The sequence below is a fragment of the Bos indicus genome, chromosome 20 (assembly GCF_029378745.1).
Source record: "Bos indicus isolate NIAB-ARS_2022 breed Sahiwal x Tharparkar chromosome 20, NIAB-ARS_B.indTharparkar_mat_pri_1.0, whole genome shotgun sequence".
Lineage (NCBI taxonomy): Eukaryota > Metazoa > Chordata > Mammalia > Artiodactyla > Bovidae > Bos > Bos indicus.
In genome coordinates, this window is record NC_091779.1 from 39146472 (window position 1) to 39171021 (window position 24550).

The following is a 24550-nucleotide window of genomic DNA, read 5'->3' on the forward strand; positions in this document are numbered from 1 at the left end:
CGGGAGGCGGGGCCGAGGTGAGAAGGAGGTAGGGTCACAGGAGGCGGGGCCCCGGCGGGTGTCATTGTGAGGGGCACAGACGCCAGTCAGAGTGACACTTAACTTGACATCCGACCTGAGAGATGAGAAAGGAGTTTGATGGGATGAGATTCTGGAAAACATCTTGTAGTTCTTTAGATAATTTCTCAATTTGAGCCACGCTTTTACAGATGAGAAAACTCAAGCTTGAGGAACTCAAGCCTTCCCCACTTATGAATGGCAGGATTCCGTTGGATCAAAACCAGGTCTTTTAACTCTTTGCTTCGGTTACCACTTAATGAGATCTGTAATACTCCTTGTCCTAACCACTGTGCATGAGAAATAATAATAAATAAAATGACTTACACTGAAACAATTTAAGAGGGAAGCATCAACACGTTTTTATGTTTTACTACCGTGAATAAAATTACGCTGATCCACCCATCCATCACTCTTGATGGATCCATCACATCCATCACTAACTTCTTGGCCTCTAAACTTACATTTCCAAGATCGATTTAGGTTAAGAATGCAGTTAGGACTCAGCACTTTCACTGCTGAGAGTCGGGTTAGATCCTTGGTCAGGGGAGCTAAGATCCCACATGAAAAGTTCAGTTCAGTTCAGTCGCTCAGTCGTGTCCGACTCTTTGCGACCCCAGGAACCGATCCATTACCAACTGCCGGAGTCTACCCAAACCCATGTCCATTGAGTCGGTGATGCCATCCAACCATCTCATCCTCCATCGTCCCCTTCTCCTCCTGCCCTCAATCTTTCCCAGCATCAGGGTCTTTTCAAATGAGTCAGCTCTTCACATCAGGTGGCCAAAGGATTGGAGTTTCAGCTTCAGCATTAGTCCTTCCAATGAACACCCAGGAGTGATCTCCTTTAGGATGGACTGTTTGGATCTCCTTGCAGTCCAAGGGACTCTCAAGAGTCTTCTCCAATACCACACTTCAAAAGCATCAATTCTTCGGTGCTCAACTTTCTTTACAGTCCACCTCTCACATCCATACATGACCACTGGAAAAACCATAGGCTTGACTAAATGGACCTTTGTTGGCAAAGTAATGTCTCTGCTTTTGAATATGCTATCTAGGTTGGTCATAACTTTCCTTCCAAGGAGTAAGCGTCTTTTAATTTCATGGCTGCAATCACCATCTGCAGTGATTTTGGAGCCCAAAAAATGAAGTCTGACACTGTTTCCCCATCTATTTCCCATGAAGTGGTGGGACTGGATGCCATGATCTTCGTTTTCTGAATGTTGAGCTTTAAGCCAACTTTTTCACTCTCCTCTTTCACTTTCATTAAGAGGCTCTTTAGTTCTTCACTTTCTGCCATAAGGGTGGTGTCATCTGTATATCTGAGGTTATTGATATTTCTCCCAGCAATCTTGATTCCAGCTTGTGCTTCCTCCAGCCCAGCCTTTCTCATGATGAACTCTGCATATAAGTTAAATAGTCAGGGTAACAAAATACAGCCTTGACATATTCCTTTTCCTATTTGGAACCAGTCTGTTGTTCCATGTCCAGTTGTAACTGTTGCTTCCTGACCTGCATACAGGTTTCTCAAGAGGCAGGTCAGGTGGTCTGGTATTCCCATTTCTTTCAGAATCTTCCACAGTTAATCCTGATCCACACAAAGGCTTTGGCATAGTCAATAAAGCAGAAATAGATGTTTTTCTGGAACTCTCTTGCTTTTTTGATGATTCAGCAGACGTTGGCAATTTGATCTCTGGTTCCTCTGCCTTTTCTAAAACCAGCTTTAACATCTGAAAGTTCACGGTTCATGTACTGCTGAAGCCACAAAAAAAGAGGTGCCACCAAAAAAAAAAAAAAAATGCAGCGAAGGGATAGTATTTAACCAGCAGGAGGTTTTGGTTGATGTAACTGATACACTGTATTATGGGATGAAAGATCCCTGCAACTGTTCAAATATATTTCACTAGAACCTGGAATGTTTACCTATCAGTTGTTAAATTTATATTGTCAGCCACATACGGTTAGAAGGGTTGGCTCTGTTGCTAACAAATCTCTCTTGTACAGGATCAGGATACCCAGTCTATGAAGTTGTCCCTTTCTTCCCTAACATCCTGCCCTCTGCACAATCAAAACAAACCAACTCTTAAATCTCAAGTTTCTAGGCACAACACTGTCCAACCAACTCACTACTAAAAATTCAAACACTAGTCTCTTTTCCAAAGAAGGAAGATACTATATGGTCTTGGATTATAAGTGATAATAGGGAAGATTGAGAAGTTTGAGTGCAAGGAAAAACAGGACATTTCCCTATCTGAGAATGGAATTAGGAAAGGGGAGTAAAGTGAACAAAAAAATAACTTTTTTCTTTCTCCAATTCCATCTGGTTTTGCTACTTCTCAGTCACTTGCCTCTTTTTCCTCCTGAAGGAAAGAGGATCCATTTTTGCTTTTAATACTGTATCAAAATTTAAAGACAATTACACTATATGTAAATTTCAGCCTAAAGGAAGATTTTATTAAACAGGTTGACTTCTAAATGAACATGGACTTGAGAAATTCTCATTCAAATGAGGTATCCACATCACATCAGATCAGATCAGTCGCTCAGTCGTGTCCGACTCTGTGACCCCATGAATCGCAGCATGCCAGGCCTCCCTGTCCAACACCAACTCCCGGAGTTCACTGAGACTCACGTCCATCGAGTCAGTGATGCTATCCAGCCATCTCATCCTCTGTCGTCCCCTTCTCCTCTTGCCCCCAATCCCTCCCAGCATCAGAGTCTTTTCCAATGAGTCAGCTCTTCGCATGAGGTGGCCAAAGTACTGGAGTTTCAGCTTTAGCATCATTCCTTCAAGAAACCCCAGGGCTGATCTCCTTCAGAATGGACTGGCTGGATCTCCTTGCAGTCCAAGGGACTCTCAAGAGGGTATCCACATAAATGATTACAATAACGTCTTATTTTCATCCTATATTCAATTGCTTAAATAAGGGCTTTTCCCCCCGAAGTAAACGTTCGTCGCTCAGTCATGCCCAACTCTTTGGGACCCCATGGACTGCAGCCCACCAGGCTCCTGTGTCCGTGAGATTTTCCAGGCAAGGATACTGGAGTGGGTTGCCATTTCCTTCTCCAACAAATTCATGTAACTACCACACAAATACAGTATTAGTCACAAAAGAAAAACCAATACCCAGCCAAAACAGTATTCATTTTTTTTACCTATCAAATTGACAGATTATCTCATTAGCAAGGGTACAAGGAAATGAACACTAACCTCTGGTAAGGTACAATATTTAGAGGAACAAGTTTCTAACTTTTGACCAGGGTTAACTACATATAGTGTACAAAATATGTGTAGAATGTTTGTTGCAAGCATCTGTATCAGAAAAGATAAAACTGAAATACTCAAATATCCAACAGTAAGGGACTGCTGAGGTGTTGCAGAGTAGAATACTGTGCAATTACTAATGTTGCAGATCAAGGACGGGAAAACGATTAGCAGGAAATAAGTGACAGACCACCACACACATGGCCCTACCCTGTCTCTGGCCGCTTGCACCCAGAATCCTATCTACTACTTATCGTTCTTCAGGGTGATAAGCCCAGTGCTCTGCTTCAAATAAAGTTCTTTCATAACAGGAAAAACTCACATGTTCTGGTGCCGTAACTGTTCCGTTTTTCTTCCTTTTACTGTTAAAGTAATTTACACCCACTGCTTCTAAATTAAATTTGTAATCTACCAAACACTTTCAATACATATATCAACTTATTTGATTAGCAAAACCTAAATATTTTTCTCATATTTTTTCAAGGTAAGAAAACAAGAGAAGTTGGCTCTTCCCGTGCCTTGTGACTCAGGGACTCAAACTTCAGTAAGATGCTTCCCCTTCTAGCACTCTACCCTCACTGTGCACCATCTGAAACGATGCCCTCAAAGTGCCTAATACTGTTTTACATATGACAACAACCCAGTAAATCTGCCTGAATTTCAGCTTTAATAAACTGAAAATTTTAATCCAAGACAGTGGGCCTAAACCTTAAGTGTGCTAAATTTTTAGTAATATGTAAAGCTTTAAAAAGAAAAACAGAAATTAGGTGATGAGTTCTGGTGATATTTTATTTAGAAAAACATAGACCCACCCAGACCAAAGTCACAAAATCTTAAGTTTTTTCTTTTAAATGTCACACTATTAGATGTAAGGTCATCGCAAATAACAAAAGTATTTACACATTGAACACAAAATAAATATAAAACAACTGAAGTCAAATTAGTTCTCCATTGATTCATTTTGCATTCCCACTGCTCATCTTCTGTTTCATTTTTCTTTGTCTTTTGTAAATCCTTTTCTTTCTGGCTTTCAAATCGACTTTTGGCTCTGGTTTCACCCACTGTATTTCTACCGGCTTTTCCTCAGCTGGCGTAACAAAAACATCTGCAGTGGGATCATGGGGAAGAATAGTCTTTGGTTCTTTCTTTCTCAGCTTCTGCACATCTTTCACTTGCTGTTTCTCTCTGTATTTTGCAGCTGTGATGGATCTTATGACACGCCGATGCTAGAAACAAAAAAAATATGAAAGGTGCTCTTGAATAAAAATAAACATTTTATACATGGCAAGGACATTCACTTATGATACCTATTTCCCTTCACCCTGCATCATCAAAAAAAAAAAAAAAAAGTAATCTGTAAGACTGGATGCAGCAAAAGCCAAATTCAGTTTCACAGTTAACAGAACACTTACTTGACAGAATTACTTTGGCCCAAGAGTTTTAGGACATCAAGGACCACAGAATAGAAACAGCTTACCATGTTTGGTGACTGGTAGTGAGGATTTTCATACAAAGTTGGTCCTCCAAAACTTCCCTGGAAAATCTTTATAAGATTTAAGACAAAACGGGGTCCTATTTCTACCAGAGCAGCATCTTCTTCAATGATCTTTAATCAAAAAAAGGAAAACATTTCATTTTGATTTGAATAAAATACTTCTAAATGGTACACGGGCTATATCCTCATTACAAATGTGCCTAAAAGAACTGATACCCAATAAAGCTAAGGTGGAAGGGAAACTTGGCAAATGCCAAATCATCAATATTTTCTGAAATGTATTACTGGTTACAGGCAGTTGTCATAGAAAAATATAAAAGTCTTTTCAGTGTGTCTTTAAAATTGAGTCATTTCAATCTGGTCTGTATCTAGCTTCTCACAACACATGTCTTCTTGCAAAACTGGTCAAATCATTATTTAAAACTGCAACCATGATAACAAAATGTGAATATTCAAGCACCCTATGGGGCACTCTTTCAAAATTTAAATCAATCCTTGAGTTGTTTTTATAAATCTAATTCAAATTAGATTAAAAGGCATATAAAAGGATACACGGCAAAATTTATTTTTGAATGGCTACTGACTGTGGAATTAAGGAGCAACTTCTGAACCACAAATACTACTATTGTTGTTTAAGGCAGGCCTGCACTCAGAGGTTAAGAAGGGGCTATGTTTAACTCACATATCTTTTCTGCTTAACACAAGCAGAAAAAAGCCCAGTTTATTTCACACGCTGTCTGAAATTCTGTCTTGCTGTTTTCATCCACCACTCCTCCTGAATGAATCACTGTATGACTCATCTAATAGTTCTCATCAAATATTTTCTATGGGGGCTATGTTTTTCTAAGTCTAAAACCCCGCCCCAGCCCCAGCAGACTCTAAAACCTCTTAGGAGAGAAACTTATATTTTATTCAATGTATAATGACTTGTGAGAAAATCCATACTCAGCTGATAGCCATGAACTTAGATTATGAAATAGGGGTTATTTACTACAAGTCTGTAGGGAAAAGAAAGCTATTTAAGAGAAAAAGTATCATTTCCTATTCTACATCATAAACACTATATATACTAACTTATATAATTAAAAACAAAAGCTAACCTGAAAGTTCCGAAACCATATCCTATTATCCAAAATGGTGAATGTAAACACATGGTCCACAAACGGCTGGCTTTTGGGATGGTACCGTGGTGTACTGAAGATCTGGTGGCAAAAGGGACGCGTTAGTTCTGTATTCTATGACATACCATGTGTGTTTTAGATAAAGTTAAAAGGAAGACACTTATTTATAATATTTTACTAAAAACAGTTTCTAGTAAAGATATTTACCTGAATTAAGAGTTCTTTTAACAAAGCATAATGTGGTAATTCATCAAAAGCCTGTAAGAATAAAGTGAACATATTATTTGACAACATTACTTTTGCTTAAAGTTGTGTTTTATTAACTAAATTGAATTATACAACTATATCCACTCAAAAAAAACAACAATGCACAGTAAGAAAATTAAACCTCATACACTGAATGAGAAACTTACAGGGTCAAAAGACAAGAGGGGCCGAGAACCTTTTAAACAGTTTCCAGTCATCTTTAGCTCAGCTAGGGTATGAACTAGAAAAATTATAACAACAAAAATAGTTATAACTTTGGCACAATTATCCCTAAAGATTATTTTCAATTATCCCAAAAGATTATTTTCAATTTTCTCACAAAAAAAATTTAAATTGAGTCAACTTACTATTTTGAACAAGGAATTTAGCAGATGGTCCATGAGGTGAATTTGAAAGCCTAAAAAATATAAAAGAAGCTTTTTCAACTAATTAGAATTTAGAATGTAGTAAAAACTTACTGCCAGCTCGATTTAAAAGATATCACAAAGACTTCCCTGGTGGTCTAGTGGTAGTCTGCACTTCCAATGCAAGGCGGCACAGGTTTGATCCCTGGTCTGGGAACTAAGATCCCACATGCCACATGGTGCAGTCAAAAACATAAAATGCACAGTTTAAAAAAAAGAAAAGATACCATAAAGTGCTAACAATACTCACATATTCCCAAATTTAATTAATACATTCTCTTTTGATATTGATTTCTAACATAATTTCACAGTTTTAAAAGAAAAGACTCTGTATGATTTCAATACCTTTAAACCATGGAATTTTTGCATTTGTTGTACATCCCTAGATATGTTCCAGTGTCTCCTGGTTTACAGTCTCTGGGAACTTGAATAGAATTTGTATCCTGCTGTTGTGTGAAACTGGATAAATCTTAATTATATTGAATTGTTTCACAGTGCTTTTCAAGTCCACTATATTCTTCTACTTTTCCGTCTATTCATTCTATTAATTTTTGAGAGTTTGATATTGAAACTCCAACTAAAAATCATAATTAATCTACTAAAAAATAATTGCAATATATTGTGGAACTATAACTTTTATTTTCTAAGTCTTCTGTAAATGTGTTATACTTTCATAATTTAAAAAATTAAAAAAAAATACATTCTCTTACCACATATAGAGATCTTGTTTTTTCTTAGCTTCAAAATAGATACATTTATTGCAGTTTTTCATTTCACAAACCTAAATGGAGCAAAGTATAGAAAAATGAAATACATAATAAAACTAAGATCTAAAGCAATTCAAAGAATGAATATTCAGATTCCTCTAAGAATACTTCAGCAGGTTAAGAGGTTACAAAGGTCTAAATCAAAGTAGATTTATTTGCAGAAATGTTTAGATTTTCTGCATAAGGTAAACTATGCTCTGCCCACCTCTTTGACGGAAACAGCTACTCTTTTTGGTCTAGCATTTTAACTGGCCTCCCTTGGGGAACCTCTTCTTCTGACCATATTGCTGTGTACAAACTACTAAGATTAAAAACAGACAACCCCAGGAATAAAGCACATTACAACCTCACCAATTGTAGAAAAACAGTCCTTAAAGAACCAAAAACATCCTTTATAACCATTACTTTGATGTTTAACTCTTTTGCTGTTCTATTTTAAGCTCAAGAAATTTGTTTTTTCTTCCTCATCTGTACTACCATTTCTGTGATTTGGTTCTGTAAAATCACTAAGGAGTATACAAAACCTATTTCAAGTTGAAGTAAACTTCAACGTCTTAAAGATTTATAAAGTCGCAAGTGAGAAATGCACAAAAGCAATAAGGGAATGATGTCCTTTATTACTGTAGTATTTATAAATTAATATATATATACTACCTGAGGCTTAAAGAATTCATCAACCCAATGCTTTTGTTGCTTACTTTCTCGGAATAAATACAACTACATGCTAAGTTGTGAGCTTTAGTTGCTGCAATCCAAATCCTGTTTATGTCTACTATCTTCACTTGAAATTATACTACCTATTAGGGGCCTGACTCCCTCATTAGAATGTAAGTTCCATGACGACAGGGGCATTTCTTTTAACACTGTTTCTATAGAATAATCCCATGATAGAACAGGGCTTCAAAATTTTGTGCTAAATGAATAACAGAAGCCTTTCTAATAACTAAAAAGAAGTATCTAAGTATCTAATTGTTTTTTAAAACAATTCTTCTAAGTTTTAAAAAAATTTGCTTTAAAAATGGAAGTTTAGTCTTCAACACTACTTTGAAATTTTAACCTATTACTAGTTCATAATACCTTAAGAGCAAATATCATATGCACTGCTTTTAATACTAGCAACATACTTTCAATATGTTTATTGAGAGAAGACAAATTTAAGAATGACCAAGAAATAATACATACTGAAGCACTAAACTATGTGAAATAGACAATGAGTACTATAAAAAATTTTAGAAGGTACATAATTAAAGTTTGCGTATCTTATATAAAACAACTTAAGTCACTGGATAACTGATTTATTTTTTAAATGATCAACTTCTCATGTTCTAAAATAGTTTCTAAATAGTGCTGCTAGAATATTTTACTTTATTTTCTTAAATTACCTCATTAATCACAAATAATTTATCTTTACGATCCATTTTAGTATCTGTAAAAAGAAAAAAAAACAATTAAAAAGATTTCAAAGCTACTTCAATCAAATCACTCATACTTTCTATAAAATTAAATATTAAGTATCTTTATAATTTTCAGTTTAAATGAGATTGATCTTCAAAATGATTAGAGCTGAAGACAAATGACCTCTTTAAAAATCTTGTTCTTTTGAAATGCAAAAATGAGTGATTGAAAATAGTCCTCAGGAATTATAAAGATCTAGGCAGTGTTTCTTTGTGTGCAGGCATACCTCAGAGATTCTGCCTGTTCAGTTCCAGATGACCGTAATAAAGAGAATATTGAAAGACAGCAAGTCACATCAATTTTTTTTCATTTCCTGGTGCTTATAAATGTCATGCTTATACTATACCGTAGTATCAGATGTACAAACACACTACGTCTAAATAAACAACCTACATGCCTTAATTTAAAAATATTTTAATGCTAAAAAATGCTAACCATCATCTGAGCCTCCAGTGAGCCACAGTAGTAACTTCAAAGATCACTGATCACAGATCACAAAATAATAATGAAAAGGTTTGAAACACTACAAGAATTACCAAAATGTGACAGAGATACAAAGTGAGCAAATAAATGCCATTGGAAAAACGGCGCCAAGAGACTTGCTTGACCCAAGGTTACCACAAGTCTGCATATGGAGAAAAAAACAAATTGCAAAAAAGTGAAGCACAATAAAATGAGGTCTACCTCATTTTATTAATCTCTTTCCAAAGCAGGAAAATTCTCACAAACCAATTTTAGGACACAGGTTTTAGAAACACTCGCTTAGGAAACAATACAAATTAAAATTCTCTTTATGTAACTACAGACCTCAGTTTCAGAAACACTGTTATTTTATTCAGAAACACTGTTATGTTATTACCAAGAATTAAAACCTAAGCACCTCCCAACCCAGGCACAAAATACAGCTGCATGAGAACACTGTCATGGTTCCAAATCCCATTACTAAATGTTTTTCATTTGCCTGTAAGACATCCCATTATAAAAGAAAAAGCTTGGCATTTAATAGACTGAGCCCCAACTTAAAGGTTCTTCAAATCATACTCCTGGTACATTAAGTTTTTAATAAGAACAATTTTTTGTTTTGTTTTGTTTTAAATGCAGAAAATAATACATGGCAGTCTTGATTAATTTAGAAGGACAAACCAGCTCATGGCCTCTGAGAACATTATAATGAAGTCATTCCTGGATTTTCAAAAAATGTTTTAGAGAAGACAATGGTTAATGCATTTTGCAGAGAATTTCTAAAAAATATTAATTGGAAAAATCTTGGCATTGAACAGATAAAACTTCTGAGAAGTCGTTCTTTACCTGACATGCTGAATGAACAAGTGTGACTAGAAGTGAAAATATATAAACAGGCAAGTTTACAAATATGAAATTTTAACACATATGATATAAAAGCACCTGCTTTAGAATGAGGCATCAACATTCTCAAGTCTTGCATTAAATGTCTTGTTCTGAAATTTATTCCTCTAGAAGAAAAGATGAGAATCCGTTCCTTATTTTTCCACTTTCCCTAAAGGAAAAAAGTGTGAGAATTTTAACATTTCATGGTGAATCTATCTTGTTTGCTTAAAAATAAATGCTTCCAAGTAGCAACCCAAACAATCCTGACCTCAGCCTTTAATTCAATCTCAGTAGCATTTACTGATCCCAGCTGCTTTCCAGAAACCTCCTTGGCTTCCCTTTGTTTTTCTTCAATTTCTCCAGTTCCTCCTCCTGATTATGACAGTTCTCATAATCACTCTCACAGCTTTCACTGTCAACTAACTCTACAGAAAGATAAGGAACTCTTTCTAGCTTAAATAATCCAGTATCTGACTTACCTCAAATTCAACTTTAGGATGCCAAATCTTAAAAGCTGGTAAACTTCCTTACTGTTTTTCTGATGATGTCACCATCATTTCAGTCCCCCATGCTTTGAATCTTCCATTATCTCATATCATAAGCACCAGTAAATGCTGTCAATTTCTCTTTCCAACAACTCTTAGTCCTCTCTTAGTGATACTGCCTTCAAGGTTCAGATTCTTATAATCTCATAACAATTGCAGATCTTCAAATGCTAGTCCTCCCTGCCAGGAGCTCCTCCAATAGACAAGGTGGACTACCACCTGCTCGCTCCAATCACATCTTTATCTTCCAGGGTTTTCTAAACAAAGTTCAAAACGACACAGCTTTAACACTAGATTCTAAAGCACATTTATATTTCTACCTATACTTTAGCCAATTTGGCTGTTTTGTTTTTTTTCCAAGTCAGCATTTCATCCACTTAAACACCTCTGATTAGTTTTTTTCTCTCCCTCTGGACTTATATTGTTCCCTCTCATTTTTGAATACAGAAATTTTGCCCTTACCTTGGGATACAATTCAAAGGCTAAATCCTTCATGATCCCTTACCTGGTTATTCTAAAGGAATCTTTATCTCCTGCACTTACATAAAAAATTTCATATTATGACTCAGATGACAGATACTATCACATTTCTTTTTAGCTCCTAAAGGGAAGAATGAGAACACTAACATTTACAGATAATCTACAGGTCTAGTTTACTCTTCACAAAGAGTAAATTACATTTTTTTTCCTTAGTTTGCAAATGAGAAGAGTTCAAAATGTCCCCGTTAATTAATATCAGGGTTAGAATTCAAGCTTATCTTTCATTCCTCAAAGCTAACTCCTTTCCCAGCGCTTGCCAAATTTACCTGTCATTCACTACGTGGTGTATACAGATCTATGCTAAGCTGTCAGAGAAGGCAATGGCACCCCACTCCAGTATTCTTGCCTGGAAAATCCCCTGGACGGAGGAGCCTGGTAGGCTGCAGTCCATGGGGTCGCTAGGAGTCAGACACGACTGAGCGACTTCACTTTCACTTTCATGCACTGGAGAAGGCAATGGCAACCCACTCCAGTGTTCTTGCCTGGAGAATCCCAGGGACGGGGGAGCCTGGTGGGCTGCCGTCTATGGGGTCGCACAGAGTCGGACACGACTGAAGCGACTTAGCAGCAGCAGCAGCATGCTAAGCTGTTGTGGGGGTGGCGGGGGACGACGGAAGGAAATTACTAAATCAGACGAATTGTCTCCACAGTATTTTATCTAGCTTAAGATGAATGAAAGATTCAACAACTTGTGTTCACCTTCTTCTGAAAAAAAAAAAAAAAAACCATCAACTTACATATCAGTTCTTAGTTTCCTTCTAAACTCCAATATTTTAGGAGAAAGTGGTCACGTTTTAGTTTTGCAATCCCAAAGCACGGGAAACCTAACTTCTTACAGTGCTTGGCACATTAAAACTTTGTCGAATACACCTAAAAACTCACAGTATCTACCCTAGTTTTTCGTATCCCTTCAGAGTTACAAATCAAGTCGGGGATTGAATGGGAATGAGATTTAAGAGGGAATGGATATATGTATACTTATGGCTGATTAACGTTGTTGTACATTAGAAAACTGTACAACACAACATTGTAAAGCAATTATCCTCCAATTAAAAGTAAAATTAAAAAAAAAATCACGTCTAAAGCACAGTCCCAAAGGACAGTAGCTTTTTAAAGAACCGCATAACCAGCTTCAACATTCAGAATACGGAAATATTCTGGCTATCCCATCACTGGAAGGGATATATACTCGAGAGAGACAAACAAGTTTAAGGAAGAATTCCTTTCTCCGACAACAAAAAACGAAGGAAATGAAGACAAAACACTGTAACAGTCGCCGAAAGTCGCTTCTCTGCGAGCAGTAACAGCTGTGAAATCGGTCAAGTTGCTCAGTCAGCAGCCTGCCAAGAGTGCAGCCACGTGCACTAGGGTTAGATGTAAAGGCGGCAGCTGGTCCCGCCGAGAGCTGAGACGGAGCTCCCGTAACACCCCCAGCATCTCTGAAACCCGCAGAGCGGTAATCAGGTAGGTACCACAACGAAAGCGCGTGGAGCCGCGGCCGCAAAGCCCCCTTTACCTTGCAAACTGGGCCTGGGATACGATCTTTCTCTTCTTCTGCCGCCTCCTCTGATACGTCGTTCGCCTTAGCCGGCAGCTTGCCATCTTTCGCGTCTCTTTTCAACTTTTTCGCCTGAACCGCCAGGCCTCCACGCCGTTTCCTCTTGGTCGCTGCCATCTTGCTCCGCGCCTTCGCTCTGGGCCTTCCTTCCGGCTCTGCCGCTCGCTCCGCCTTCCCGTCTCTATGGTCCCGGCCCCCAGCTCCACAGTCCTGCAGCTCTATGGTGCCTCTTTCCCGTCTTTATGGTACGGCCCGGTCGGCTCTCTAGGCCTCTTCTATCTCTGTGGTGACGGTGGCCGAGGTGACCGGCAAATCTGAATAGAGTGGCGGGAGCCGTTCCACTTCTTCCGCAGTTTTCTAGGAGCTGCATCCGGGCGCTGCGCACAGGTAGGGTTTGGGCGCTGGGGATCCCAAGACAAGTCTGTAAGCGGGTCGTGGGCTGGTGAGTGGTGGTGGGTGGTTGTCTGGGTCTCTTGAAGGACCTTCCAAGGACTCAAGCCCGCCCCCGTAGCGCATATCCTGTTAGAAGCAAGATTGGAGGCGCGGGACACCTCTTCTCTGACTGAGGAAGCGGAGCCTCTGTTTGGCTTGGCGAAACTGACCCCGGTTGACCGTGCTAGTTGCGTATTTCTGTCCTTCTTAACTTTTCGTGTTACTGTCTCCTTACTAAAGACGACGAAACCCTAGTTTACAGGGTAATTTCCCCCAAAGTTAGAGATAGTTAAGTGGCAGAGGTGGGGTTTCAGTCCCTACTTCGGCGAGTTCAGCGTCCAGGCCTCTTCCACTCGGCTCAGCGCAGGTTGAAATCGCGGGCCTCGTCAGCCTGGACGGGGAGTTTTACTGTCGCATCTCATCAGGAGCATCCCTCGGGGCCGCATGCGCCGTGGACCATGCCCCTCCTAACCCAGCGGATCCCAGACGAGAATGATTACTGCTTAGTGGCCAGCCTTGACAACGTCAGGAACCTCTCCACTATCTTGAAGGCTATTCATTTCCGAGAACATGCCACGTGTTTCGCTACTAAAAATGGAATCAAGGTTACAGTGGAAAACGCAAAATGTGTACAAGCAAATGCTTTTATTCAGGTATGGAAGTTGGCACCTTTAATCCGGTGACATATGACATTCTTCACCCAGCTCAATGAATTCCAAGGGTCCTTACTTAAGTTGGAGCACAAAATATCATTATTTGAATTCTTTTTCTCTCCTGGTAACAAATCCTTTTCCTATCGTGTTTTACAGAAATAATGGTTAATAATGTCTAAAATATTTTAAACTATAGGTGGGCACTTATTCTGAGTGTTTTGTATGTTTATATATTTAAATCATTTAATGCTCACAATAGTGGTTTAGATGTAGTTTCTTTAGTTCTAGGTAATATACGGTTACTATGTGCAAGGGTACTGAAGTTCCCATGACTACAGATCATCAGTACTGTTGTCTCACATAACTCTAAAACTGAAACGATATGTGTTTGAACTGTCAGTTGGTGTTTGTACTAAAATGAGTGTTTTGTGTAGAAAATGACAATGTCCATTATGAGTGCCAAAACTGTACTGATGGCGGCTAAACTTTGAAGTGGTCTTTGAATACTTTTAATAAATTTATTTTGATAAATTAAAAAAAGTCAACAGTCCTACAGTCCTATGAGGTGGTTCTATTATTATTCCCATTTTACATTTGTGGAAACTGAGACACTAAGTGATTTGTCAGCAGTCCTATGGCTGGCAAGTGGCTTAGGTGGGATGAGAACCCACAACATTTGTTTCTGTAGTATATGCTCTTTTGCACTACTTCCCTGTTAGTATTTTTTCCTCTTATTGGTTATAATCTGTTTGTTCTTACAAAGTAATAGTTGTATGGTTCAGATAGGATTTCACATTTAATTTAGCATGTTTTTGGAACACCTAAGGGCACAGTATGACCTCAGGTATAGAGGGATTAATCAGACATGGTTCCTGTCCTCAAAAAGAAATTGAGAGTCAGTTATTACTCATGCATTGTCTAATTTGTTTGGCTGTTTTCCACATGACCTTAGCCCAACTGATGGGCACAAAAAGAAGACAAGGGAGAGTCATGTAGGAGATAGTTTAGCTCCAAGGAGATAGATGAAGGACCTTTTCATAAAGTTTTGCATCAGACTGAAATCAGTTTCACCTTCAACTACTGAGTAGTAGTATTCTAATGGATCTCAGTTGAAAAAGTTTAAGATGTGTTGACTGATAATCAAATTATTTTCATGGGTTTAGCACAATATTGTTATTTTAAAAACATAAAGTCAGCTCTAGAATTGTATGTGTGCATTATCATTCTTTAACATACATTTTCACATTTACTTTTTTTTTATAGGCTGGAATATTTCAAGAATTTAGAGTTCAAGAAGAGTCTGTTACTTTTCGAATTAATTTAACTGTCCTTTTAGACTGTTTATCTATTTTTGGATCAAGTCCTGTGCCAGGTGAACTATTTTATTGTCATAATAACATAAAAGCATTTCTGGATGGTCAGAAAAATACAGCGAAAATTATTAGAATATAAGTAGTATAAACATTTGTTTAAAAAATTAATTGCCAATTTATTTTTCATTTGCCACAATCATATATTCTGATTTTTCATAATATTAGTAGATGCTAATGGTTCTTAATTTACATTCATCTTTTAATTTACAAAGCTTTTAGGATTTTAAATTTGAACTAATCAAAAGGATACTTTGAACATGTCTTAAATATGTTTAACATTGAGAAATATATTTTAATTGCTTCTTTTCCCTAATTTGTCAAGAATTATAGTTAGTGGCAGAGAAAAACAGATACCAGTTGTCCTGAGTCCCAGTTCACTGTGTTTGACATTTGCTCTTTTTTCTTTAAGCCCTATTTATAAATTCAGTTTATTTTCCTAAATGCTTTTCTTTAAAATAGTCATATACTTTTAACAATAGTTAAAACTACAAGGAAACCCCAGAAGAATGATTTTTACTTCATAGGAAAGGATCAGTTATGGTCCTCTAGAAAATATGTTTTAATTGTGTACTGACAGTTCCGAAATTGTCAGGAATTGGTTAAAATTATACATTTTCTAATGCAGTGATCCCCAACTGGTTTTCCATAAAAGTACCTGCCTTCTTCCATTCCTCAGTGTGGTTCTCCACCCACTAAGAGGAGTAGAGTGTCCTGTCATAGTCCTTCTCCTCTTTAGTACTAGTTTTGCAGAGCTAAAACCCTAACCTCCATTAACCACCCTTTTTCTCCCAATTAGACCTTAAGATGTGGTGAAATATAAAGAGTATCTCCCAGTAGAAAACGTTGGAAGGGTCCTTATCACAATAAATACATTGATGTTATAATAAGACAATATGAAAGCAATCCAGATTGAACCTTTAAGAATAGCATAATCTATCCTACAACAGTTATTATTAATACATGCAATATGGACTGTATAGATTCTCCATCCTGAAGTTGTATATTTATATATAATCACCTAGCTATCTCTAAAGTGTTTTTTTTTTCAACCTGGAAAATGATTTCAAAGAGTTACATTTTATTCCCAATTTTTTGCAGTTATTTTTGGAATTGTCTACACACAACTATCATCAGGAAAGATGTGATCCCTTCTCATAAGGATATACATACATATATGCTAGAAATGGACACGGTAAAATGTTCTTGAGTTTTAGGCATGATTTGAGGTAGAAACTGAGCCCAGAGCTCTAAAGCTAAGCCCAGAGTAGTATTTGTTTCCATTGCAGGGACTTTTACTGCACTTCGGATGTGTTACCAAGGTTATGGTTACCCTCTGATGCTGTTTCTGGAAGAAGGAGGCGTGGTGACAGTGTGTAAAATCAACACTCAGGAGCCTGAGGAGACTCTGGATTTTGATTTCTGCAGCACCAATGTCATTAATAAAATTATTCTGCAGTCAGAGGGGCTCCGTGAAGCATTTTCCGAGTTGGATATGACGAGTGAGGTCCTGCAGATCACCATGTCTCCAGATAAACCTTATTTCAGGTACTTGAAAGCCCTGCAGTCCTGGTTAATGTAGTTTACTCCATCTACCTGCTTACACATTTTCTTAGAATGCAGTTTTTGTTACCCAGGTTATGAAAATTTTCAGAACTTCAGAGAGCTTCTACTCTTAGTTCATACTTTTATGTGTCAGGACACTAGAAGACCCAGGAAGACTAACTCACTATAAAGCTTCATAGGTAGTGTTGGTTTCTAGAAGAGTAGCCCCATCTCTGAGTTCATAAACTAGTGATCATTTCATTGCTGTTCTACTTACCACCATAGATCAGTTGCATTGTGAGGAAAATTGAGCTTAAACTTTTGCAAAAGGTGTTTACAGCATGTAGTATCTCTTTTTCCCAAGTTAGTACAGATGCTGGAGGGAATAGGTGTTTTCTATACATGGTTCATTCACTTAAGTATCAATCACCTATAGTGTGCATATTTACATTAAGTGCTGCTGCTGCTGCTAAGTCGCTTCAGTCGTGTCTGACTCTGTGCGACCCCATAGACGGCAGCCCACCAGGCTCCCCCGTCCCTGGGATTCTCCAGGCAAGAACACTGGAGTGGGTTGCCATTTCCTTCTCCAATGCATGAAAGTGAAAAGTGAAAGTGAAGTCGCTCAGTCGTGTCCTACTCTTAGCAACTCCATGGACTGCAGCCTACCAGGCTCCTCCGTCCATGGGATTTTCCAGGCAAGAGTACTGGAGTGGGTTGCCATTGCCTTCTCCAACATTAAGCACTACAGGAAGGAAAAGCTTAAAATCAAGATGATGAGGCTATACGTGAAACACCTTAGAGAGAACAAAATTACATGCCGTTAAGATTAGGGAACCAGCACAGGAGTACTTTGGGAGGCATGGTCAGGGTGAGATTCCTAAGAGGGCAATTTTCAGCAGGAATATAGTATCAAAAACTGTCAAGCTGCTTCTCATATTTTGACCCAACGAATGAAATGGCAAAACTCTTCAGGATTAGAATCAGAGAGAGAATTTATTTATTTCTACTCTTTTGAAATCATTCAGAATATTAGAGTAAAGGAGTTAAATACATACGGTATGAGAGGTGTAATTATTGTTTTTGTATCTCCTTTAGAAGAACTGCAGGCTTTTCTTATTGGTTAGGTAGTTAAAAAATTTGCTCAAGATTGGTTAAAATGCTAATCAAAATGGAAATGAGTGCAACCCTACTTAAGCAGTGATGTGAATTAAAGATTTCAGACACTTTAAACAGAGTATTCCAGAGGCTCCTCATCTACATGATCTCTCTCAGCATGGGTGACTAGATGGATCATGGTATTTTTCATCTCCCATACAGGAAATTATTTGGTGGTGGGGAACTGGAAGTTGAAATATTTTTTTCTGGATATATTAAACTTGAGCCTGTGGCACTAGGGAGTAGTTGGATAGATAGGTGTAGAGTTCAGGAGATCAGTCTAGACTAAAAATATAGATTTGGGAACCATCAGCATGGCTGGGCATGAACAACATGGCTCAGAGAAAGAGGTGATGTTAGAAGAGGGAAAAGATGGATTCTGGGGAAAGCCAGCAAGCACCTAGGTCTTTATCACTGTGCTCATATAGCGCTCACATACAGTGCTCATATATGTTAATTCCAGGTGGCTCAGATGGTAAAGAATCTGCCTGCAATGCAGGATACCCACGTTAGATCCCTTGGTCAGGAAGGTCCCCTGGAGAAGGGCATGGCAACCCACTCCAGTATTCTTGCTGGAGAATCCCATGGACAGAGGAACCTGGTGAGCTTCAGTCCATGGAGTCACAAAGAGTCGAACAGGACTTGAGCCACTAACACTTTTCACTTTCCAAAACAAATGATCAGTAAGTTAAGTAAATATAAACATTCACAAATTGTCTGCAAACTACTGATATTCCCAAGCAAAGAAAACCATAAAACAGCCTGAAAAGCGTCTGAGACACACAAAAGCCCTAATTGCTTGGTGTGGCAGTAGACATAGCTGGCAGGGCCCTGGGCTTGCCATTGACATAGATCAGGGCCCGTCACTCTGCCACTCTCCTGTTACATGGTTCTGATTTGAGGAAGAGGGAAGGACAATATCAAAGTAATATTAAGGTAATGAGATTGAGGCAGAGCCCCCTAGATTCCTTCTGTGACTGGCTTTTTTCAAAGTCATTTATTAGTTGCTAGCTCTGTACTGCAGCATCCTACAGGAATCTTTATTATGTTGTTACAGCGCTGTGTCTACAGCTGTCTACATATGTGTTTCACTCACCAGAATGAGCTTCTTAAGGAAGTGTTTGCTTATTTGGATACTAATGTGGCTTATTGTTGAACCAATGAATAAATGAATTGCTCATTTTCTACTATAGGTTATCTACTTTTGGGAATGCAGGAAGCTCCCACCTTGACTATCCCAAAGATTCTGATTTGATGGAATTATTTCACTGCAATGAGACCCAGGTCAACAGGTCAGTAGGTTGCCATTTGGTGATGAAGGTGAGGTTAAATACTATATTTCTATTAAATAAACTTTTTAAGACTTTCAATGTGTAGATAAAAGTATAGCAAAAAATAAATAGTAGGTTGCTGGGTTTACATGGGAATTTGGCATTGTGATAGTGAATTAAATTTTCAAAATGAAGAAAATATTAGCAAATTGGACGGCTCTTTGATTCTGTTCTTATATTTGCTGTTTGGTAGTTCTTGGCTAACTTCTGTCCTTTACTTGGAATTATGCTTTAAATGTGTCCAAATAACAGCTTTTTGTTTACTTTTCTGCAGATACAAGATTTCTTTACTGAAACCCTCTACAAAGGCATTAGTCCTGTCTTGTAAGGTATCTATTCGAACAGATAACCGAGGATTTCTCTCATTACAGTATATGATTAGAAATGAAGATGGACAAATATGCTTTGTGGAATATTACTGCTGTCCTGATGAAGAAGTTCCTGACTCTTAGTCTTCAGTATGGCGGTTCACGCACTGTTTATGTACACATGCGTAGTAGGTCATGTTCTCATGCTGAGCGCAGTGCCCTTCATGACTTCCTGTTAAGATTTTGTAAGGGGAAGAAGCAGGGAGGAGGAGCAGCACAGTCCCTGTCCCGATAGTTGCTGTAGGTTTTGTCAGTAATGTTGTCACGTAGTCATAGATTACCCAGTATGGACTAGTTTGTGGTTCTGTCTTTTGAACTCACGGAAATTGTTACAAGTCAAGGTGCATAAGTTTTATGTGTTATTCTACTTAAGTAGGACATTCCAAGAGTATAAAAATTTGAAGTTTGGTGAAGCCATATCAGAAATGTTCTTTTATTTATTTACTATTAGAAAAAGCAATAGCATATGGGCATCACTTCCTAGTTGGAATTCTGGAGACTCTGTCATAAAGCAGTGGTTCTCAGAGTGTCATGCCTAGACCACCTGGAAACTTGTCAGGAACTCTGAGGGTGGGGCCAGCAATCTATAGTTTAAACAGCTTCCCCCCTTCACCGCCCCACCCCCCGAGATTCTGATCCTTGCTAAAGTTTGAGAACCACTGTTTTAAAGGATATTTTTTAAAAATAGCATTTTAATTGCATTGAAGTGACTGCTTTTACAGGTGATGTCTTTGCAAGTGTTCTGAAGTTTAAGTGTCATCAAACAAGTCTGAATAATTATATGATTTATTTACATTTTGAAGGCATTTATGAACATGATATAAAACAGTCTTCAGAATTACAGGTTTTCATCTTGTTCTGAAAACCAGTCATTGTAGTAAGTACTTATTAGATACCTTCTATTTGCCTATAAGAGTTCCTCAACCAGGGCTTCCCAAGTGGCTCAGTGGTAAAAGAATCCACCTGCCAATGCAGGAGACACAGGTTCCATCCCTGATCCTGGAAGATCCCACATTCTGTGGAGCGGCTATGCCCGTGTACCGCAACTGCTGAGCCTGTACTCTAGAGCTTGGCAGCTGCAGCTACTGAGCTCATGTGCCCTAGAGCCCGTGTTCTGCAACTAGAGAAAAGCTTGCACATGACAAAGACCTCGTACAACCAAAAATAATTTTTTTTTTTTTTTTAAGTTTCTCAACCAAACCAAGGCATATCTCAGTGGGCAGGCACGTAGGCGCTGCTCCCGGGTACCTGTACGACTCATGCAATGCTGGGTATTTAGCCCAGGGTGAATGCGGGATAACTAGTTAAGTCTCCCGGGCAATCTCGGGATGCCCAGCTGGTACAAAAGTCGTTGGAGTTTTGTAAAGTTACAGTATGTGTTCAAGAAGGAAATGATTGAATCTGCCAAATGTCCAGATTTTTTTTTGTCTCAATAAGCATTAAGAACAAAACACGTCTAAAACATAATTATGAAAATACTTAATCAGTAAACATTTCAAGGACTACAATTTTCCTTTAAATTTAAAACTGGACAGTTACTTGGTTTTTTTCCATTGGCATGTCTAGTATCTAAAATAGTGCCAGGATAAGGTAAATACTCATCAGATAAAAGGACCTCCACTTTCAGATTATTAGTCACTATGAAAGTTGAACCTATGATTAAATAAGACTGACATTTTTGCACATTTAAGACTACTATTTCAGCTGAACATATCTTGAGTTACTTAGAATTCAGAAGCTAATAAATTTAATTCTTTCTCAGTCACCGTAACATCAAGATATGTTTTAATAAAGAATTTTCTAGTTATGTGTGTTCTGTTTGACTCCCTAATTTGCTAGCCTAACTTTGTTCAAGTTCCTATGAGAGACCACTGGGGGGAGCACTTACTTGGGCAACGCAGATGCTTTGGTGACTGTAAGTTGAGTTCACGTGTCACAAAAGACTAAGATTTAGCTTTACCTTTCTGAAGTTTACCTCATATTCTTTCTAATAAAATTGTAATAAATTTTAAAATTGTAATTCTAATAAAATTAACAGTAGCTATTTTTTTCTATTTTTAATTAGTTTATTCCCAACTTATGATTATGCTTCCACCTAGAACTGATGAAATGATTCAAAACAAAAATGTTAAATTTTACTGTTGTAATAAAAATAAGTCTTGTAATACATGTTTTGTTTTTTTTTTTTTTTTTATAAGAAGCCACACAGTTGCTGTGATACTCTCAAGTCCTGCTAAGCATTAGTTACCATTGCTGAAAGGGCAGCATGTGGCAGCCCCTACAGCTTAGGGTGAGTGGGGGGGTTCAGAACTACATAGACTCCCTTTTCCCCTTTCTGTCTTCATACTGCTGGCTCTTGTCCCCACCTGAAACAAAATCTGCTGGGTTCTGAGGAATTGGGAAATAGCATTTTCTCTTTTCCCGAGTTTGTATTCGTAGCATTTTTATATGAGTGTCAGGTTGCATGCTCTTCTGCAGCAGTTAGCAGCTCTACTGTGGGTTTTCCTGCTCCAGCAGTGGACAGCTCAACTTCTAATCAGAAATGCCCCAGGCAGCTGGCATGGGTGTTCCTGGCATCCATATCTCAGTCACTTCAGAAGCCTCAATAAAAGAGTAAATGTTTGAAGTAGGTTATCTTTTCGAAATGTATAGCTCATTGACTGGATGTAACTCCTAGTTAATAGTAGTGGCTCTCATTGGTAAAACTAGAGGTATTCAGGATATGTGAACTAAATTTTCAGAGTAGTTCCCCATCCCTTTACGGAAAGAATATGAGAATCTAGTGAGGCCTGTAGTCTGTACCCTTACGACTGGTGCCTGAGGCTTGACTTACCTCCTGCCATTTGTCCAGGGATTTCTGTTGCTTGTTGCTGACTGGATTAGGACAGTCCCGTCTCGAATATTGTCAGGTTTGCCTTAAGTGGACCTTTAATGCAAAGTGATGGGTGCACTGCCAACACATGGAGGTAAGGCATCACCGAACTTCCAGAGCCAGTTGCAGAAACTGCTTGGTAATGAACATTTATTAAAATTTATATGTGGGAGAGTTTGAGCTGGGCTTGGTTTTGTTTGTTTTCCAATTCAGTTACAGGGACTGAAAGAAAGTAGCTAACCCTCATCTATCTCAGAAATTTCAGTGCCCGATAACCAAAGGAATGTCTAAGCTGTGTATGACCTTATGGACTAGGGTGGCTGGAAACCTCAGGTGTTTTGATTGGTTGTCCAGATCGCTGCTTCCCACTGAATGAGTTTAGAAAGGAGCTTAGTTCTCAACTCCAGTTTTCCAAGAGTGAAACTTTATATTAAGTTGTATTGTGCTGAACATTTCCAATGTGGTTTCTTAAAACTTGGGGATTTCAAAAAATAGTAACATTTTTAAACTTTTAGAACCAAGATAGATGGCAGCTTTCTATTTTGTCAGATAGGAGGATATTAAAACCATTTCATAAAACATTTTGAAATCAAAATCTTGGGGGACAGGTGGGAATTTTGTACTGTCAACAAAGAAAAACTGGAGATACTAAAAATAAGATGAGACAACAGGGTTACACAATAATGTTTTATTTTACAATGTAATACTTTATGCTATTGTTTTATTGATAGAGGTTTGTCGGTTTGGAAATGTTAAGACTTTGGGACCTCACAAAATAGTAAAATTTTTAAATTTTAGTGCCACCCAAAATGGAGTCCAAAATGGCCACTTCTAATACTTTGTTTTTATCACAGTCATTGTTGAAAAACTATTTTCAACTGCGTGTGTGAAAACAAGCCACTCTTCTGAGGCTGCTTTAGTCAACTCAGCATATTCTGGGCAAGAACATCAGTCCCATCTCCAAACAGGGCTAAAATCTGCAGTGAGTCACTGAGTGACTAGTTTGTAAGTACTTGCCGAGAAGGTCAGTGGAATATAGGTGCCTTCGGCCAGACCTGTAAGCAGAAACCCTGCTCCTGGGTGCCAAGCTTAAAGCACTCTTGGAATCAGCTGAGGGACAGCGGCAGCTACTAGGAGGAAGCCTAGCAGTCTGTGGCCAGACCACTGGATAAACCAGTATATATGTCCTCCTGCCACAGCAGAACACTGCTCACTACTAATACTGTGGATACTGGCTGATTACTAGGTTTTACAGACGAAACAGAATGAAATGAGAAAATACCTTGAATGAAGAACCAAGATGTGGTTGTATAAGCACTGATGAGTGATAGAAATGTTCTTAGAAACACGTGGATCCCAAAGACACAGGTGTTTGAGCTCCACTAAATCAGCTCAGGTAACTGAGGAGCGATAACAAGGGAAAAATAAAAGCTATAGTACAAACTGAATCTGATTTCTCCTCTGTCCCTCAACACACAAAGGAATATGATTTGAGACTGCCAATTTCCTAAACACACACTGGTTCAAGGCCTTTTTTTTTTTTTTTTTGAAAGTCGCTCAGTCGTGTCTGACTCTGCAGCCCCATGGACTGTAGCCCGCCAGGCTCCTCTGTCCATGGAATTCTCCAGGCCACAATACTGAAGTGGGTAGCCATTCCTTCTCCAGGGGATCTTCCCAACCCAGGGATTGAACCCAGGTCCCCTGCATTGCAGGCAGATTCTTTACTGTCTGAGCCACCAAGGAAGCCCATTCAGGGCCTTAGGATTTCTTTTTTAACAACCCTGGTGAGCATTCCATTCCCAAAACAAGTCTTTTTAATCCAGTCTGGTAGGGGCAGCATAGTGGGATGGAAAGAGTAGTCTCCTGTGATTCAGGTGACCATCTGCTTTATAGTCACGAGACTGACCACAAATGAATCAACCCTTCTTGTCCTGTTTTCTTCATTTACAAAAATCAAAAAGGCCTTATGACTCTAATGTGGTATGACTTCAGTAGACCAGGTT

At 38.4% G+C, this 24550-nt stretch overlaps 2 protein-coding genes across 3 annotated transcripts; one reads left to right on the forward strand and one right to left on the reverse strand.

Moving 5' to 3' along the window:
- Positions 1-4093: 4093 nt before the first annotated feature.
- On the reverse strand, positions 4094-12952 carry BRIX1 (biogenesis of ribosomes BRX1). The gene is made up of 10 exons (XM_019983004.2): positions 12780-12952; positions 10236-10347; positions 8759-8802; positions 7320-7390; positions 6553-6602; positions 6352-6425; positions 6146-6196; positions 5918-6019; positions 4800-4928; positions 4094-4548 (listed from the first exon to the last, which is right to left on the reverse strand). Exons 1-10 carry the CDS (start codon positions 12936-12938, stop codon positions 4279-4281), a joined length of 1062 nt encoding a protein of 353 aa, XP_019838563.1. The 5' UTR covers positions 12939-12952; the 3' UTR covers positions 4094-4278.
- Positions 12953-13711: 759 nt separating this feature from the next.
- Positions 13712-21842, forward strand: RAD1 (RAD1 checkpoint DNA exonuclease). Of its 2 annotated transcripts, none has more exons than XM_019983006.2 (5): positions 13712-13906; positions 15170-15278; positions 16566-16824; positions 19170-19268; positions 19582-21842. In XM_019983006.2, exons 1-5 carry the CDS (start codon positions 13712-13714, stop codon positions 19757-19759), a joined length of 840 nt encoding a protein of 279 aa, XP_019838565.1. In that variant the 3' UTR covers positions 19760-21842. The 2 variants fall into 2 exon arrangements, with proteins under 2 accessions (XP_019838565.1, XP_070630887.1); XM_070774786.1 differs by having other exon boundaries at positions 19170-19296; positions 19582-19708.
- Positions 21843-24550: the final 2708 nt, after the last annotated feature.